General features: G+C 39.5%; 3 protein-coding genes across 3 annotated transcripts; all 3 read left to right on the top strand.

Moving 5' to 3' along the window:
- The first annotated feature begins 42 nt into the window (after positions 1 to 42).
- Positions 43 to 3,619, top strand: gar1 (GAR1 homolog, ribonucleoprotein). The gene is made up of 7 exons (XM_083915856.1): positions 43 to 56; positions 757 to 968; positions 1,812 to 1,966; positions 2,107 to 2,166; positions 2,263 to 2,374; positions 2,787 to 2,924; positions 3,010 to 3,619. Exons 2-7 carry the CDS (start codon positions 770 to 772, stop codon positions 3,018 to 3,020), a joined length of 675 nt encoding a protein of 224 aa, XP_083771982.1. The 5' UTR covers positions 43 to 56; positions 757 to 769; the 3' UTR covers positions 3,021 to 3,619.
- A 1,343-nt stretch (positions 3,620 to 4,962) lies between these two features.
- LOC310948676 (alcohol dehydrogenase class-3) lies at positions 4,963 to 9,360 on the top strand. The gene is made up of 9 exons (XM_083915874.1): positions 4,963 to 5,035; positions 5,546 to 5,647; positions 6,488 to 6,629; positions 6,718 to 6,805; positions 6,946 to 7,165; positions 7,829 to 8,089; positions 8,309 to 8,444; positions 8,902 to 9,040; positions 9,168 to 9,360. The coding sequence occupies exons 1-9, from the start codon at positions 5,018 to 5,020 to the stop codon at positions 9,190 to 9,192; spliced, it is 1,131 nt and encodes a 376-aa protein (XP_083772000.1). The 5' UTR covers positions 4,963 to 5,017; the 3' UTR covers positions 9,193 to 9,360.
- Positions 9,361 to 11,279: 1,919 nt separating this feature from the next.
- Positions 11,280 to 17,440, top strand: LOC310947964 (eukaryotic translation initiation factor 4E-1A-like; the record flags this gene model as incomplete). Its single annotated transcript, XM_083914953.1, has 7 exons — positions 11,280 to 11,297; positions 13,680 to 13,783; positions 13,963 to 14,058; positions 14,451 to 14,514; positions 15,911 to 16,024; positions 16,743 to 16,882; positions 17,296 to 17,440. 7 exons carry the CDS (start codon positions 11,280 to 11,282, stop codon positions 17,438 to 17,440), a joined length of 681 nt encoding a protein of 226 aa, XP_083771079.1.
- Positions 17,441 to 19,107: the final 1,667 nt, after the last annotated feature.

The raw sequence follows: 19,107 nt of genomic DNA, 5'->3' as shown, positions 1-19,107 counted from the left end.
GTCATCGCATGGACGTCGCTCGGGAGTAAATAGCTCCGAAGAAGTCGATCAAATTTGTGAGTAATCTCCTTCAACTGTGCATATATGGTGTTGCAGACTGTTGACGTTTATATTTCGAAGTGAATACCCACAATGTTTGGTTTGTTGGTAAATGAAGGGTGAGTTTTGTAGTCTAAATGACAGAATGAAGCTAACGTTAGCATGTTAGCTCCAACTTCTGCAGTGCTGCTCAATCCACGATGTTAGCATTTAACCAACCATGAGTTCACATGTTTTTAATGCTCGTACGGGTGCTGGAAATCCTTGAAAACACTTGGATTTTACTGTGGTGTTTTCAAGGTTTGAATAAAGTGCTTCAAATGTTATGTTTATGGGATTGTATATATGATATAACACTAAATAAGATCTGCACATTTGAGAGACTGAAAACGGCATTTTCTGACATTTCTGCATTAAAAAAATGTTTTTATTTGTTGATTAACAGATTATAAAAGTAGTTGATTGTATTTCTGTTGATCTGTTAGTCGAGTTCATTTGTCGTCCTTCTGTAGAAAGATGTCTTAAAACATCATGGCAGTTGTTTATAAGACAATAGCATATCATTTATTGTGATGAACAAGTGCAATAATAAGTATTATACTGTATACAAATATGTAGTTTACCACAGCTGTTAGGTGCTTGAATTTAACTTTGAAAGGGTGTAGGAGTCCTGCAGTTCTGCTCTGACTTATTTCCCTTTTTTCCTGTTTCTCATAGGATTTGAAGAAAAATGTCTTTCAGAGGAGGTGGAGGAAGAGGAGGCAGAGGAGGTGGAGGTTTTAACCGAGGTGGAGGAGGCAGAGGTGGTGGGTTTGGAGGAGGCAGAGGGGGTGGATTTGGAGGCGGCAGAGGAGGTGGATTTGGACGTGGCGGCGGCAGAGGTGGTTTTAATAGACAACAAGACTATGGCCCTCCAGAATATGTCGTCGGTAAGATCATGAAACCATATGCTGCAGAAGTTAACAGCTTGTAGAAATTGGGCCCATTGGGCCCAGCTCCAGTATCCATGTTCAGCCCTGAACGCTTCAAATGACAGCACCTGCATGACGAGTGCTGATGATGTCACAGGAAAGTTACAATATAATTCATATCAACATCCAAGTTGGAATCACAACTACGAAACTCTTTTGTGCTGAAAAATATGGAAGTGCCTGAAAAGCACAAAGCTCACATCAGCCTGCAGTCTTTCAACCATCTTGGATTTCTGAACACATCAATACCAGATACCAGAATTTTAAACTTTGATGAAATACTCGTATTGACAAATGCTTTTCATACCAGGTATAAAAAAAAGTCAAGGCAAAAAGTCTGAAACACACAGTAAAAAATAATTAAACTGGCCACTGTGCTGGTAAAGAAGAAGTGACTGAACACATACCAACATAGCTGGTTTTCTTCTCTGTTGTCATGAATGAATTTTCGGCATTTTTAAAAAGAAATCACATTGTGGGGGAAATTGGAGTGCGGGAGTGTTCAGGATAAACAGAAATCTAGTTATTTTCTAACAGGGATTACTTTTACACTTAGCTCATTATTTGAAGTTTTGTCCACATTTTATATTATATAAGGCAATATTTTATAAATAAAAATGTTTGGCATACCCGTTCAATGTCAAAATGGCATGAATTGTGGGCTCTATCTCTAAACAAAGGCAACCATGTGTCAAGGGCTCACAAAGTCATCCAGAGGCAGATATTTGAACCGGGCCTGTGTCTTGATGCCTAGAACACCTTACACCCAACTAACTGTCATTCATGTGTTTTACTTTGCAGCACTGGGAGAGTTCGTACATCCGTGTGAAGACGACATTGTGTGCAAGTGTACAACAGAGGAAAACAAAGTGCCCTACTTCAACGCCCCAGTGTACTTGGAAAACAAGGAGCAGATCGGGAAGGTGGATGAGATATTCGGCCAGCTCCGGGACTTTGTATCCTTTCTGTTGACCTTATTTCAGTCACTTGACCTCTGAAAACAACCCTTGGTGTTAAAAAGTAAAGTTCTACCTCTGGTGATTAAATATAGGTCTTGCTTCTAACGATATTGTTAATTCCTTGACCTCTCCTGCAGTATTTTTCAGTCAAACTTTCTGACAATATGAAGGCGTCTTCGTTTAAGAAAATGCAGAAGGTATGAAAGTATAACATTTAACGGTGCATTTGCGTAGTTTGAAGTATTCCAGTGTCTCTGTGTGTCACACTGTGTGATTTGCGTCGTCTCTTTCAGTTCTATATAGATCCAATGAAGCTCCTCCCGCTGCAGAGGTTCCTCCCCAGGCCGCCAGGAGAGAAGGGTCCGCCTAGAGGGGGCCGAGGGGGTCGCGGTGGAGGAAGAGGCGGTGAGGCGTCTTAACTTTCTCATTTTAATTAATCATGTCTCCTAACGTTGATGAATGTGGAGCTCATGACACTTAACACAACCAGAGTGGTTTCCTCGCCTGGGCACTGAAATTATTGTCAGTGTAGCGTTCCAGTCGAAATGAGTAAAGCCAGGAATGATGGTCTTATGTCCTTTTATTTTTGCCCTTCTAACCGTTCACAGACCAAAGAGCTGAATATAAAACTTCCGGTAAAATATAAACAATTAACAAAATAAAAATAAAATTACAACGAACGTGACACAAAACAACGTGATATTCTGGGGTCCTTTCCAGGCAGTTTTAGTTGGTGTGGATTTAAAGTGCGATTCTTTTGAGTCTTTCTAGAGCACGGCTTGTAAGAGTGGTTCGATTAATTTTTTTCTTGTTTCAGGTGGTTTTCGAGGCGGCCGCGGTGGAGGATTTGGAGGGGGCCGCGGCGGCGGAGGATTTGGAGGCGGACGAGGTGGACGAGGTGGTGGAGGAGGCTTCAGAGGAAGAGGAGGTGGAGGAGGAGGACGTGGATTCAGAGGTTTGCGCTTTTTCCACATGTTAAAGATTGTATTTTGTTTTCCTGGTGTTAAGATAACGGTTGTTTTTTTGTTGTTCACTTGTAGGCGGGAGATGATCTGACGGCTATGGTCTGGTGTGACGGTCTCATCCATGTCTTGTGCTACACAAGCAAAGCGGCTGCGTTCTTTGACAGTGCCTTGCCTGTCGGACTCAGAATATGGACATTGCCTCTGTAGAACTTGAATGGATTTCTCTATTTTGTTTTTATTTTTCTACCAGTTTTGAATATGTGATGGATCTTTGTGATTTTTATCTAAAGGTTCATATGTATGCTTGTGTGTATCGCAACGGGGATCTTTCAGTTTGTTAAGGAGCGTTTCCTGTGTGAAGATGCTTATTATCCCATACTGATTGTGTTCAAGAGTTTGGTCATGACACGCCGGTTGTACTTTGATTTAAGATGTCAAGAGATCCAGAGAAAAAAAAGACATTCACAAGCCTCCATGTATTAATTTCCTCCGATATGGGAAAATGTGTTGGAAATCTTGATATACTGTTAGTTGAAAGCATTTTAATACCCTAATTTGTAGAATCGCAAACAGATTTGACACATTTTTTTCAAAGGCTGTGATTAAAAGGTGCTTTATAACCGTGTCTTTAATTATCATTCTCAGGTCTAAGTGGTAGAATGACGAGCCATCTTAAAGTGCCCTGATCAAAAATGTGTTTTTGTTTGTTGTTGCTTCCCTTTGAGTTTGGTACTTTAATGTGGGGAACAAAACACTGACACTTCAAGTTTAGAGGTGCTGTACTGAAAAAACTGACAAAAACAGTCGGCTGGGATACCCTCCACACGACTCATGGTTTCCCAATTTGTCTAATTTGTAAAATAAATTCCCCCCGGGGATTATTAAAGCATTTCTGATTCTGAGAATACCGTTTTGTCATCGCCCTCGGCCCCTTAAACTGGAGTGTTCCCCTTGGAAGACAATTGTCCAACCGTAGACTATAAAACCATGCAGAAATGTGACGTAGAACCGTAGGCTTAGACTTTTCTTTATTGGTACCTTTGGGATGACTCCTGCAAGGAAATTGAGTTTACAGCATCTTACAAAAACACACGGGAGGTATAAAAAAAAATACAGTATAAGATAACTAATAAACTCTTAGCTAAATAAATACAGAAAGTATCAAAAAACAAGCAGTAAACTCTTAAATATATATGAAGACGATGTAAGAATACAGGTAAAATAAAATCCACGGAAAAAGAAATCATTGGTTAAATGTAGAGGAAATCTATAAGATAAAAAATGTATGACTGAATATGACAGAAATGAGCGGTACAATTAAATCATTGCACTTAAGTGGTGGATTAAGATAGTGTTCAGGTATGTGAGAGTAGATTATTAACTGTTGTTAACCTGCAGTGGACTTCTATTGCGTTCAGTATTTACAACTTAAATAATTAAATATTTGCATTGTCATAGATTCTGGAAATGTCAATAAGGGAGAAGATACAAATACGTTTTTCTTTTGCTATAGATCTTTTTGTGAAATACAACAAAATAAATATACATTTGACAGTTATTGTGAGGTTTGAATGGAAATGTACAAAATTATGCACAGTTGACTTATTTTTCTGCAAATCATTACCCACATTCATATTCAGAAATTAAGAGTAAATACATTTGGTGCTGTTCCACTTATTGCATGGTCTTCACAGAGTTCCCTTAGTTTACATTTAATGTCACTTTCAACTGCTGGTTTTTCTCTCTCTGGCCTGGGTCTTCATATGAAATAGATAGAAATATAAAGATAAATATACAACATCATACAAAGAAAAGACTAAAATAAGCATTAAGAAGAAACAAAGAGAAAGCCCAATATTTAAAACACAAGATAAATCACCAAATAATTGGTTAAAATGATGTATGGTAGACAGAAAAAAAAAATCTATCTAGGAAGAAATATCATTTTCTCCGCCGCGCCTACGTCATGCTTACGCTGCGCGTCGTCGCTTCTCATTGGTCCAGGCGTTAACTCCTTCTCGCCCCTCCCTCTCCTGAGGCGCAAATCACACCAGCAAATAGAAACCGTACAGAAGGAACCAAAATGGAGACAGCTGGAAAAGTAAGTGCATTTCCCACAATATGCGCAAACCACACCTAAAAGCTTTATTCCCTTGTGTGTCGTAAAGGCTGCATCAATATTTCACATGCAGCACAAAAAAGTTTTCTCAACTAGCGCGCACACGGTCACGCTGAATGAACAACACCTCCAATATTTCACAGGGATCTTTGCTCAGTCACTGCAATGCAAAGCTGATATATTTGATTCTGATTCTCTCAGAAACCGCGAAAACTAGTTTCGCTCGATGATAAATCCATGTTTCACTCACGTAGCCTGGGAAACTGGAAGTATCTTTAAAAAACCTCTCTAATTAAAGGTATTACGGTAATTTAAAGCAGTAAGCCAGGCTGCTGGAGCTCTTTGCAAAAGCCTTGTATAGTTAAAAGTGCACTGTGCACCTGTTTACCCACGATGTGCCCCAACTGCTGCCTGCAGTCACTCAGTCACTTGCAGAACTAATGTCTGGACATGAAAAGGAAAACATGTACTGTCACTGTGCATTGCCTTCAGGTCATCAAGTGCAAGGCAGCCGTTGCCTGGGAAGCCGGGAAGCCTCTGTCCATTGAGGAGGTGGAGGTAGCACCACCCAAGGCCAATGAAGTCCGCATCAAGGTAAACCGAACCATTGCATTCTTTGTTTGCCACTGAAATTGCTTCTGAGATCCATATTGCACACTTTTTTGTTTTGCTTGTAGCATGTACTGAAGCTGCCCTTGCAACGTATGTACTATTGCATGCAGTATGCATACAATTTGGACAGAGAACTTCATGCTAATGTGTGCTACGCAAAGGAATGTGGGTCAGGATAGCCAGAAAAACACTGGTATTTTTAGGCCTGTGTAGGCCATGTTCTCATTCCTCCAGGTCATCGTTGTCCTCAAAGCAATTTCAGTCAAAAGCGACTGGACTGGTTATTTGTCAAGGAAACAAATAACCAGTCCAGTTGCTTTTGACTGAAATTGTTTTGAGGACTGGTATTTTTAGTATACTCCGTTTAACGTACTATGTGGGGTACTGTGGGTACTGGAACGCAGATTATTTTGTAGTGTTAAAATGACAACATCGGCAAAAACTTTCTCTTGTTTCTAAAATGCAGCACTTGAAACAGTTTTGCTTATTTGATGGATGTTATGTACTCTCATGATTCTTGCAATTTTTGGGTCGGTATCTTCATGGCTGAATACACTTACTCTTGTAAGTCACTTTGGATAAAAGCATCACCTGAATGAATGTGATGTAAGATGTAGGAAGTTGTCTCATCGGCAGGAAAATAACGTGACCCTGGAAGTCACACAGCCCAAAGTTTTTTAGGTCAGACTATGATTTTGATGTTTCATAACAGAGGAATGCCTGAACTTAGACATTAGGTAATTAAGATAATGTTAGCAGCATGCTTAGTTGCATCTAGCGGCAGTGTCTGACATGAACTTTAAATGACACCGTGCCTCTCAGATCTTTGCTACAGGGGTGTGTCATACGGATGCGTACACTCTGAGTGGCAGTGACCCTGAGGGACTTTTCCCTGTCATCTTGGGCCATGAAGGCGCTGGAACGGTTGAGAGTGTTGGTGAGGGTGTCACCAAATTCAAGCCAGGTATGAGCTGCCAGACATGTTATTGAAATTTGTTGTGAGTGAGTGTGTTTTGCATTAATTTAATTATTCACAATTCTCGTTTTTAAAGGTGATACTGTCGTCCCGCTGTATGTGCCACAGTGTGGAGAATGCAAATTCTGCAAACATCCCAAGACCAACCTTTGCCAGAAAATTAGGTGAGGCTTATTTATGCACTTTGAGTTGGTTAAGCCTGAATGCTTTTTTCCAAAAAAAACAAGAAGTACAGAGCCATTGAGTTTCATCATACCGTACTTACATGAAGTAAATCTCTTTTCCCTGTGCTTCCACCCTGCAGAGTAACCCAGGGCCAAGGCCTGCTCCCTGACAAGACCTCACGCTTCACTTGCAAGGGAAAGCAAGTGTTTCACTTCATGGGGACCAGCACGTTCTCGGAGTACACTGTAGTGGCCGACATCTCTCTGGCCAAGGTGAACGAAAAGGCTCCACTGGATAAAGTGTGCCTTCTGGGATGTGGCATTTCTACAGGTTACGGTGCTGCTCTTAATACTGCCAAGGTGGGTACCACAGGCTGCAGGCCATGCTACACTATTAAGACTGCCTGCTTCTGGGAGAGGAAGAAAAAAAGAACCATCTGAACATGATTTTTTTCTAAAGTGTTATTGTTCGAAGCTTGTTATGCAGAACAAGTTTGTTGCCCAAAGGACACAATGAAAAGAACTGAACATTTTGTCACGGTTTGCAGGCTTCATTCTGAAATGGGTCACTCTTATTAATCATGCAAATTTGATGTGAAAATGAGTTTTTGCCAATGGCGGCTGTTTACATTTTAAAGTTATTTCATACAGCACTTGGTGCTGTCTTTTTGCACAGCACTTTGGTCGGCTTAAGCTGTGTTTGAATGTGTTCTAGAAATAATCTTTACTTACTTGTAATTTCATTTTTTCTTAGTGACATGAGTTTGACTCCAAAAAGTCAGTATTTGATATGTTCACAAATAGCAATGTTGCAACATAAAAAAACATCTCGTATCTTTACAAAACACATGACATAGGAACCCACAGATATAACTTGACATTTAGACATTTCAATATAAGGCAATAATAAATGCAAGTGATATCTTTATTACATGTGACGAGTCTGCTTTACAGTACAGTTGTTATATGCACCATGATTCAGCAATACTTGAATTCTCAGTTTTCTTCCTCATGCACATTCAGGTTGAGCCTGGTTCCACCTGTGCTGTGTTTGGCCTTGGAGCTGTCGGCTTGGCTGTAATTATGGGCTGCAAGGTTGCCGGGGCAACCAGGATAATCGGTCTGGATATCATCCCTTCAAAGTTTGAGAAAGCCAAGGAGTTTGGAGCCACTGAGTGTGTGAATCCCAAGGACCACAGCAAGCCCATCCAGGAGGTTCTGGTGGAGATGACTGACGGGGGCGTGGACTACTCTTTTGAGTGCATTGGAAATGTGCAAATCATGGTGAGACACTTCATCATATAGTAATCACAGAACAAAACATGTAAAACATTTTCATAAATTAATCGTGCTCATTGGTCTTCGTGGTTGGCACATTGTAGAGCCCGTGCAGATTTACATAGTGTGTACTCAACAGCTGGTACAAGCAGCATATAAAACAGTTTTCATACAGTAATTTGGCCATTCATAGAAACCAAGAAAGTTACCATTTTATTTTTTCAGAGAGCTGCTTTGGAGGCATGCCACAAAGGATGGGGTGAAAGTGTCATCATCGGCGTAGCTGGAGCCGGACAGGAGATCTCGACCAGACCTTTCCAGCTGGTGACAGGAAGAGTGTGGAAGGGCACGGCCTTTGGAGGTGACTGACTGCATTAGACAATTACTTGTTGTACTGGATGTAATGTGGTCACGCTGCTGCGAGGTCAAAGCCTTTTTGCATATTGTAACTGGAAACCTTGGCTATTTAGAAAGAAGTTTATGACTTGAGCTGAGTTTAGAGCTAAACTTTCCTTTTGCTAATTGGACAGATAGCAAATTGCTTTCTAAGGAATATATCTATTTGTTGTGGTATTTAATTAGTCTTGCAACTGTAAAAGGCTAATGCTGTTTTTAATCCTCTTAAGTTCAGCATGTAAAACGATTTACTGGTTTATTATCATTTCTGTCTGTTTGCTCAAGCAGCTATTTATCTTTTAGTAGTTGGAGAATAAGTGCTTTGCCCAAAGCCTTTTGGTGAAACATTAGTTCTATTTAGTTTAGTTTTGGCTAAATGAAATTTTCAATCATTAAACTGTTTTTGATATCCACCCCCCCAGGGTGGAAGAGTGTGGAGAGCGTTCCTAAATTGGTGGAAGACTACATGAATAAGAAGCTGAAGGTGGATGAGTTTGTGACCCACACTCTGCCCTTTGAGAAGATCAATGAGGGATTTGACCTCATGCACTCTGGGAAGAGGTGAGAACTGTTCCTTTATGCAGTCAGAGAATCGTTTTCTTTCTTTGTGAAGCCATTTCACTTTTTTGTTCTGTTAATACACCCTCACCTAATAATAATGTTGTTGTTTAATTCATCCTCATTGCAGTATCCGCACAGTGCTGACCCTCTGAAGTGCCTACATTGACATCCTTCACACCCGGCCTTTGAACAAACTCCTTTATAGTTGGAGCACTTACAGTATTTCACTGCACTTGTTTTGATCACACAACGTTCAGTACTACAACATTTTAATTAACAGCAGAACACGTTTGAAGGAAATGTCATTAAATCTTTTGAAAGTGAACTTATTCTCTGATTTTACTTTTTGTTGCAAATTTACTGACTGATGTGATATAAGAAAACATTTTAACACTTTATAGTAGACAGAGGCATTTGGCTGTTGCTCTTGGTAAGAACAGTCAACAATGAGTCTCTTTCAGACCTATTTAATCACTTCTCCAAGAGTTAATTGTGTTAAAACAGCAGTTAATCATATTAATGAATACTCATTGTGTAACAATATTCAGAAAACATGTTGGACACTGATTTTCACAATAAAATATGGACAATAATATAAGAATGTTTTCCATAATGCAACATTTAAAAAGAAAATAAATATTCCTGTAAATATCTTGTATAATAGTTAAATTAGGTATATATTGTACTTTCAGTGAATTTTGTTAAGGTCATTACAGTCTCTGAGGGAGCATACCACATCCTACACACCATGTGTTACTTCATGACTATGTTTCAACCACAGGAACATGGTTTATCAGTGCACATTTCCCCCAAGCCTGCACAATGTAGAATATATCTCTGATATTTATATGCACAATTTACTAAGCCTATAACATACCTCAACAGACTGAGGAGAACTCTTGTGTTTACTGTGTTCTTGCAATATTACCCCACAGCGCTGTGCAGTAATCATCAAGCTCTCCATTGCAATTATTTCTTTACGCTGCCTGCACTCCTATCATAAACACAAGACAATTTACGTGCAGTCCGAGAACCTTTATCGTCTCATTTTTGTGTCTAATGAGCTTCATCATTTAAAGAAGTGACTATGGCTGTTTGAGGGGCAATTAGTGTCTGCTGCGATGACCTTTTAGATTGTGATTTTAAATAAAGGGCTATATGAATGATCCTGATCCCCTGCCACCCAGACAACATGTAACACATTGCCATCAGCAATAATTCCAAAAGACGAGGGATTCAGTTAGACTGCCAAAAAGTCAAACTGGCGTTGGAAACCCCTGCTGGATAAATGCTGTGATGTTTTACATTGAGGATTTGTTGTTTTAGATGTCTATGTGGTAGCATCTGTCCCTATCAAATAAGCATGTAATTAAACTAAATGATCCCATCCCCCTGGAAAGATCACTCAGTTTTGCTGTTCTTTATGGTTCTGTTTTCATTGATCATCTCATGATTGCAGGGTTTGCAAATCCGTTTGTAAACCACAAAAGAAGATTCAGGATCAAGATGAGGACCACCTATATACTAATTACTTGTACATCCATTGCTTTGCAGTATCCGATGAAATCCTGATCATGGTGCGATACATTAACGCAGTCGCCTGCACATATATACATATTTTATTTTATATATTTATACCTTTCTTAAATTCTTCTTGTATATTTGTAATTCCTAAATTCTGTGTGAATGTTTTTTTTTGATTTAGTGTATTCTCTGGTCAAATTCCTGGTATGTAATCTACATACTTGGCAATAAAGTTGATTCTGATTCTGCACAATTTTCTACTAATAAAGACCATTTTAATGGAATTCCGTTACTAGGCAACTGCCTTGGTCCTTGTTAACTTCCTGCCAGCTGTCAATGTTTATGTTTACATATTTGAAAAGTCTACTTTTTCAAAACTGTAGACATAAACATACTAAATGTGTCCAAGTTTGATTCCTGTTGCAGTGACTGTGAATGACATCAGCTGACAGGAAGTAAACAAGGACCAAGGCTGTTGCCTAGCAACCATTAGAAAAGATATATAGTTTATTGTATCAAGGACGAACTGAAAATGATACCCATGATGATATCAGTAACTGAAGGAGTATAATAACATTGTGTCCCACATCCTGGATCCAACATTCACTGGTGTCCATCTTTTTGCGCATGCGCAGTGTGGAGTACCAATTGAGTAACAGATGTTCCAATCAAGGTGTTTTAACACGCGCAGAAACACTGGTGTGATTTACGGAAGATGGCGACCGCTCTGTGGGTGAGTTTACTGCAGCATAAGTCACTTTCTCTGACACCGTTTTAACAGACAAAAAACAGGGTTTTAAACAGCCAGCCTCGGTCACGTTAACTCTTCAAACGTCCTCTTATCACCTTTGACAGGTTAGTCGTTTGTTAGCCGAGGTTTCCCGACGTTAACACTCCCATTAAGTGCTGTTTAAATGTCGCCAAGCTGCTCCCTGTTGAGACAGAGTAAAACCTCCGTCTGTCCCTGAATGAACTCTGGGGCTTGGATGAGTGAGAGGACGCACGTGTCGCTAAAGAAAAGAAAAAACGTGCTACAATGATTTCTGTTCACAGTTTGCCTTTGATGATGGTCGGTTGGTGAGTCATCTGAATGCAAACAGTGGCAGATGGTGTCCAGTCTACTCATTGGGGGAGGAAGAGCATCACCAAATGTTTATCAGAAATGCAAGCTGGATTTGTTCCAATTAAATAAAGTTTACGGTACATCTCAAACAATCTTGGTCTTTAAAATTTACAAGAATATTACCATTAATTACAATAACAAAATGCATAGTATAGGTAAGCTGACCTGGTAATCTAAAGCCCCGCTCCACTCAAAATGTTTGTCTTCTGTTTCTGTCCCCATAAAATGTCTAACATTGACTGTACTGACTTGTATTTGTGCAAATGTTGTCATTAGAGAGGTGTTTTCACATTCCTCTCCTGAAAGAAGAGATGCCCGTGCACATCTGTGGAATTTGGAGTCAAATGTACTCAGGTCAAGCTTTAATTGGTACTTCACTAATCCATAAACATCTGATACACAATTTGCTGGGGTAACAACTTTGACGCAAAGAAACCTTAAACCTCCAGTGCTGAGCTAACAAACAGAAACTAATAAAAAAACATACCGTTCTGACACTTATGCTAGTCGACGATTTTAGTACACAGCATATTCCTCATCTGAGTCTGACTGACGGCTGCTTCAGAACGCCAAAACTAGAACTCAGATGCAGATCGCTAACGTTAGCTCCATGTCCGTCCATCCACCTGCAGGGCTCCAGGAGTTGCACCTGGCACGTTCCTGTCTGAGGCCGGCTCAAACGTGTAAGCCTATGGCCGATCCTCTCCTATGGGTTTAGTCGCCTTGATGGGCCGTTTGCGTGCTGCTCTTTCACCTCGGGTAGAAGCTAGAACATAGTTAATGGGGTCAAGGCCCGATGCAAAAGTCCTCAATGAGGGAGAAATGGTAAATGTGCTTCCATCTGTTCTTTTTACTTTCTATGCGGAAAACCATGTTTACCAAAATATTAATCATAGCAGAGTAGTTTTTTTAATATCTTTAAACATGTCTGGAGTGGGACTTTAATGTTACCCAGTCAACCATCTGATGGGAACTTCGACAGCCGGCTAAACTTTACTACTGGGCACAATGAACAGGTTAGTTTAGGGTAACACCTTTGCCAAATAAACTCTGACATAGAATATATTTAACTCACAGGTGATCAGCTGTTTCCGATTTTTGGCATCTTCCCAGATATTCCCACAATGCGTCTTTTTTTCCCAGACAGCATGAAAGATGGCCAATACCAGCGGACGTGACGGAACAATTAAAACTTTCCGATTTGAAACACATTCCTAAAGACCTCTCCATTTTAATCTTGTTGATGCCAGTGTTAGATGCCGTTTGTTTTTTGTGGCAACATTTCAAAACTTGGCTTCAAATTCGCTGGTCAGTTAAATGGAAAGACACCCAGTGTTTTGCTCGAGGAACACCATGAACAACTCTCTCCCATATCCAGAAGCTAGAGCGCTCAAACAAAAATGTGTGTAAAAGTATAAAGTGCGGAGCTGCTCCATAGACAGTGAAATGTGAAAGATTGTTATAGATGACAAAGAGAGCGCTCAGGGAAATGTTTTGAGGATATGGGAACATTTTCTGTTTCACATGTGACAATGCTACAACAGAATAAAGCTCAGTTGTGTATAAAAATAAATCAAAACAAAATCAGTCTCCTGTTTGTTGTCTATGCAGCAGCTCCAAACTTTAAACTTAAGGACGTTTGAGAGTTACTTCTCAAGAGAGCAGCTTATGTTCCCACGTATTTATTGAGCTTTCCTAGCTAGCCTGGATATTATGAACCTTGGTCTGAGCAGCACTGGGCGTTGGATTCTAGGGATATGTGCTACGTTTGGTGGGACGAGGGCCATTGATGCAATTGCAGGCACGAGACGGGGTGAAAAAGTGTTAAGGCTATAAGAAGTCTCATGGACATGGGTGAACAAAATCAAATTTTACTTTATTGTCTAAAGAAGGAAGTTAATTGTCTGAAATGCCAAAACATGCACAAATACAGTAAAGAAATACAGAAGTTTTTATTTTCTTAATGAATGTTTGTATTCTTTTGTTTCTTAGGTGTCAGCTTCAGTCCCTGCTCATCCTGAAAAGGAAAAATGTGTAACAACCATTCCAAAGGTTATGATTCCTGCATTATACATCAAGCATCCCTTACAAAACAAGTAAGACCACAGCTGTGTTCATTTCCTTACTTCACAACACAGTCAAGCAGCTTTACTCATCTTAATATCAGGAAGTTTAGAGGTAAACGTGTTGATCTCTTCCAGTGAAACCATTTGTTAATGAGCAACAGGACTAATGATGGAAAATGTGTAAGTTGAAAGTCTTCTTTGATTTGCAGGTGGGCTCTTTGGTTTTTCAAGAATGACAAAAGCAAAACATGGCAAGCCAACCTTCGTCTAATATCAAAATTTGACACTGTGGAGGACTTCTGGGCGTAAGTATATTGCTGTATACGTGACATGACTAAATGCAGGCAAATTACACATGGTCATAAACATAATATAAATAAATATGTTTTTCATAATTAAAAAATGCAAATTTGTATTTGCTAATAAATTGCTTTTCGGTCGTGGAGAGACAGTTAACTAAATGTAATATTTTGGAAATTGAGTGTAAAATGGAATAAACTGTATTTCCTTTCTCCCAGTTGTGCATCTTAACATCTGTGCCAAAATGGGATACATTTGATGGATGATAAAATGTCAGTTGCTGGTGATTTTGAAGTTGAAATTCAACCCAAACCATGTTGCCATGTTTTTTCAGCCAGGCTGCAAAAAGACTTTCTGTTGTACACTGTTGAACATAAAATATCCTCCTTCCTCCCAGATTATACAATCACATTCAGCTATCAAGTAACTTGATGTCTGGCTGTGACTACTCACTGTTTAAGGTAAGCATCACTTATTATAGCATCTTTAAACTGTGCATTGTCTCCCACTGAGTAGATATTCACATTAATTCATGGGGATTTGAACAGGGTTACAGAAAAGAAACATTGTGGTGCATTGTGGTCCCTTTTTTAAAAATCTTATAACAAAGGAACGAAGAGTATTAAACAAGAAGTCACGTGGCCTGAAGAGTAATTGATTCATTCAGTTTTGCTTACCTGTGACCCTCCATCATCAGTGCCGCAGTACCCATTTGGGGGGCGGGGGGGTCAAAACACAGTTTATTTCATATACCGACTGCACTTCACTTCACTGCGCTTCACTTTATCTTCTCTGGTGGCCACAAACGGCTCTTGAGGGTAGAGTTGGTTACGAACATCACTCAAGACTGAAACTGGAACTCATCTGTCATAAATAATGATGGATCGTTAGAAGCAGGGGACGGAAAGGTTTTTTTTTTTTACTTAATGAGGAATTGCAACAATGCAGTGAACGAGAATCCTTGTGTTTACACACTGACCTGGTTACCCATGTATATCTAACTAAACAAGATGTTTCCTGACAGTTGCCATGATTGGCTGATAAATTGTGAAATCGCTTTAGTTCGGCTTTTGAATTTACAATTGTAGACTTACAATTGTAAAGTCCAAGCTTTTCTGTTGCATTCTTGAAGAACTAAAGAAAACAAACACCTATTCTAGTGAGGCGAGGGCTCAAAAGTACATCAAAGGAGAGCTGAGAAAGCTGATTATTTTTATTTTAACAATAGGCATTCTGTTCATATCGCCTTCTTCAGGGTCTGTGCTACAAACTGTCCAAAGTAAGCCAGGACGTAGACTGATCCCACCTTGTCAGGTGAACAGTGTGGTTGTTTGACCCACACCACAGTTTTATTGGCAGCCTAATTGATAGTGTTTAGGCCTAACCTTTAAATGTTTTTTTTTTTTTTTTTACTTCTCTCATAGGACGCATGTAAGTTAGTCTTATTTACTGTTTCTATTGGCTGTTTCTTTTTTTTCTCAAGGTCGACTAATGTTGTTTACACCGGCTATGTTTCACGTAAATTGGCGATGCAAGAATGGGATTGGCACGACACGAAACACGGTGTGCTTATCTGGCTCAATAATGAGAACGTGGCCACAACAGACAGAACTGCATATCAAAATGTGGAAGTGAATCTAGAGTGTCTCGTCAAGTGCAATAGTCTATCAATATGTATCATTAATTGGTATTCAAGTTTTGTGAATTGTGCTTTTAAGAGGAACAACAATGAAATTGAACTACTTTTGGCACTCCTAAACTGATCTAAAGGTATTGTGATAAATGAAAGCCTTTGTTCATATGGATACACTGGGATATTTATTGTGTTGTGAGCTGTGACATTTGATGTGGGTACAGGATGGGATTGAGCCCATGTGGGAGGATGAACGGAATCGCCGAGGTGGCCGCTGGCTGATAACTCTGTCAAAGCAGCAGCGTAGAGCAGACCTGGATCGATTCTGGTTGGAGACGGTATGTTCAGTCCTGTGGGGTATTAATTATAGACATTTTGTCACATCACAGCCGGAAAAGCACAGGTGTAAACAATGGAAGTAATAACCATAGACTTTATGAAAAATGGACGTAGCCTCTCCGTCGAGTTCTGTTCTCCAAACTTGATCCAATCGTACTCGCCATCTTGTCAGACTCTGACTCCGCCTTGTTTCCTCTAATCAAAAAATGGCATTGATGTGACATTGGGGGGGGAGGGAGATGCGTCCATCTGGCTGACGTTTACCTCTGAGGTGAAGTAAGGGCCAGCAGCTAGCTGTCACTTAAGAGGCCTCGCCCCTAATTATTCCCAAACTTTAACCTCCAATAAAATAAAAAACTAGCCTGGTACAAAAAAATTCACACCCCTCAGTGTTATCATGGAGATATGACCTAAATGTACAGACTAGAATGTTTTTTGTACCAGCCTTAAATAGGTTTAATTATGCTGTGAAAACAGCCTGTTTAACATGGGGGTCAATGAGAAACTGGTCTATTAAGAAACCTGGCTCTAGTGGCCACTCGGCGAACTGCAATTTTAGTCACTTCCTTATTGGATCAACCAGGAGGTGGCTGTGGTTGGGCCTTGGTAATAATGCCTGTGCTTTTCCTCCTGCGACGAAGTCGAAAAGGGCACACCTGTCTCTAACTACTCCCCAGTCACGAGGCATTTGGAAATGACATCTGATTTTTCCCGCAGCTCTTGTGCCTTGTGGGCGAAGCTTTTGATGAACACAGCGACGATGTGTGTGGAGCCGTCATTAACGTCCGTGCCAAAGGAGATAAAATAGCAATATGGACCACAGACTACGAAAACAAAGACGCCATCACACACATAGGGTGACCTGACAATGCCACACTTATTGATGACAGATCTTAAAGAAAACACATTCATAGTAAAGGGAATATCCACTTGTACAGCCCAGGTTTACTTAGAGCCCTTTTATGCATGTATAGTTTGTGATGAAGATTTTACTTGGCAAATATTTTATCACCAATAGTCAAAATGAGCTGCTTGTATTCAGCAGTAAAACCCTAGTATTATGTTTCAGCATTATAGGCCTGTGGGAAAATCCCTCTTGGGCAAAATGTTGATGATACAGCTTCATTGGACGGCCTCAGCAAACTAGTTTTCTACATCAGGATACATTAATAGAGAACACTGGTCAAGGAATATGTATCTTATATAGTCTGAAATATTTTTGTGTGTTTGCTGAAATGCAATGTCTCTATTTGCCTTTTTCCTTTTTTAGACGTGTGTATAAAGAGAGATTAGGCGTTTCGCCAAAAGCGATCATCGGTTACCAGTCGCATGCAGACACAGCCACAAAGAGCAGCTCCTCAACCAAGAACGTTTGTTGCCTGAGGACAGGAGCCATCAACCGTGCCTCCTTCTGAAAGGGAAGAGAACTGATCCAACAAACCGCAAGTTTTGACATCTTCGTGCAGTTTTTCAGTTTGACAAATTATTGAAAACTTAATGCCGGCGTTGCAAATAGGTCTTTTTGTTTGAACTGTTTACTCTCTTGTCAAACAGCTTGTGCAAAATGTGATTAGAGTGGAAATTGAGATGTTAACGATTTTTGAAGAGCAGGGGATATATTTAAAGAGTGTTTACCACTCAGAGTAAACAACAGATTTCACACCAAAATGGATCATGAATAAATCTGTAGTAACTATGTGATATACTTTTCTCTTATTCACAAATCTCTAGAGTTTTGAGTTTCAGAGCACAGAAAGATGTCGATGAAAACATAATTTTGTATCGCAGTATTTATTTACTAAGGATATTTTCTAAATATTCATGGTGAGTGTATTTGTTTTGTTCTTGTGTAAGTGCATATTATAGTGTACAATGTTCAGTCAAAACGTTTAGTTGTTCATTTGATATGAGTTTTGTTCACTTACTGTTTTGATGAAGTTCACATAATATAATTAATTCCACTCCGGATTTTGTTTTTTGTGGCATAAGCAAAAATTAAGTAGTTTGAAGGGATTGACCTGTGTTTTGAATGTAACACCCTGCCCCATATTTCTCAGCAGTAAATGTACAAAGGAGTGATGTAAATAAAACATTGACAGTGAAGCTGGTTCTTTCATGAACTGATTTTAATTGTTACATCATAATTCTATCTTATCCCAGCGGTGGTTTTGAAGAAGAAAGCTTTCTAAATGCAATTTTGGTAAACTAATAAAAAAAACTGCAATCAAAATGTTGATAAATTGGCAAAGGAAGCTTTAAAAAAGAGACATGAGGTGAGCAGGTAAAGTTAACCAGAATGAGACACGGTATTCACCTTGGGGAAGCATCCAGCTGGGCTACAGTACAGTAAATACAGTATACATAATGCATGTAGTAGGTATGGGGAAAATTGGATTAACAGAAATCTCAGATTATTCCATAGAGTATGGAAGGAAAGTAAAATGGCTATTTGACCTCATGAGAGACTAGAAGTATTTAATATTAAAATGGTACAGTAATGGAAAAGTCCCAGAAGGTAGAAGCAATGCAACATTGCACATGCTGGTTGCTGTAAAACTCCAAAGATGAGAAGAAAAGAAAATCCTAAATCATATATGCCTGATATAGTAAAATGTATACTTATTGATTATTCATCCATTGTCGTGGCTTTTGAAACGAGCAGAATTTGTTTTACTTTTAAAGCTGAAAACTAAACACTCCCCATTAAAACACCATTTAACCTCATAAGGGCTTTAAAGCTGTATGTCTAATAGGCTGCTCACTGATTTATAATATCTCTCAGCATCTGTGAGCAGCTCTCTGTCACTCAACACTGAACTCATGTTGAGTGATGCAAGTTTGGCATCATGCTCTACATTAGTCATGTTTTCTTGAGGCTGTTGATCATAAAGTCACCCCTACGCTGTCTTCTCTCTTGTTATACTGGCCTTGTTAGGTTTCTAATCAGATTTTGTCTTTGCTCCCTAACTATTTAAGGTAGATAAAGGGATTTAGCTACAGTAATTTGTCTCAGCTGGTCTTCGCCTTTATTAGGCTATACAAATTGCAGCTGGACTTAAAGGGGCTTAAAGTAATCTATGAC

This window comes from Echiichthys vipera (assembly GCF_963691815.1).
Source record: "Echiichthys vipera genome assembly, chromosome: 6".
NCBI lineage: Eukaryota > Metazoa > Chordata > Actinopteri > Perciformes > Trachinidae > Echiichthys > Echiichthys vipera.
This window is presented reverse-complemented; position numbering and strand designations above follow the sequence as displayed.

Bases quoted from the DNA above. Each gene is read 5' to 3' on its own strand.
- LOC310948676 (XM_083915874.1), top strand. The intron at 8,090-8,308 runs GTGAGACACTTC...TTATTTTTTCAG, and splicing joins TTGGAAATGTGCAAATCATG to AGAGCTGCTTTGGAGGCATG. The intron at 9,041-9,167 runs GTGAGAACTGTT...TCCTCATTGCAG, and splicing joins CTCATGCACTCTGGGAAGAG to TATCCGCACAGTGCTGACCC.
- gar1 (XM_083915856.1), top strand. From the start codon at position 770: ATGTCTTTCAGAGGAGGTGGAGGAAGAGGAGGCAGAGGAGGTGGAGGT. The intron at 1,967-2,106 runs GTATCCTTTCTG...CCTCTCCTGCAG, and splicing joins TCGGCCAGCTCCGGGACTTT to TATTTTTCAGTCAAACTTTC. The intron at 2,375-2,786 runs GTGAGGCGTCTT...TTCTTGTTTCAG, and splicing joins TCGCGGTGGAGGAAGAGGCG to GTGGTTTTCGAGGCGGCCGC.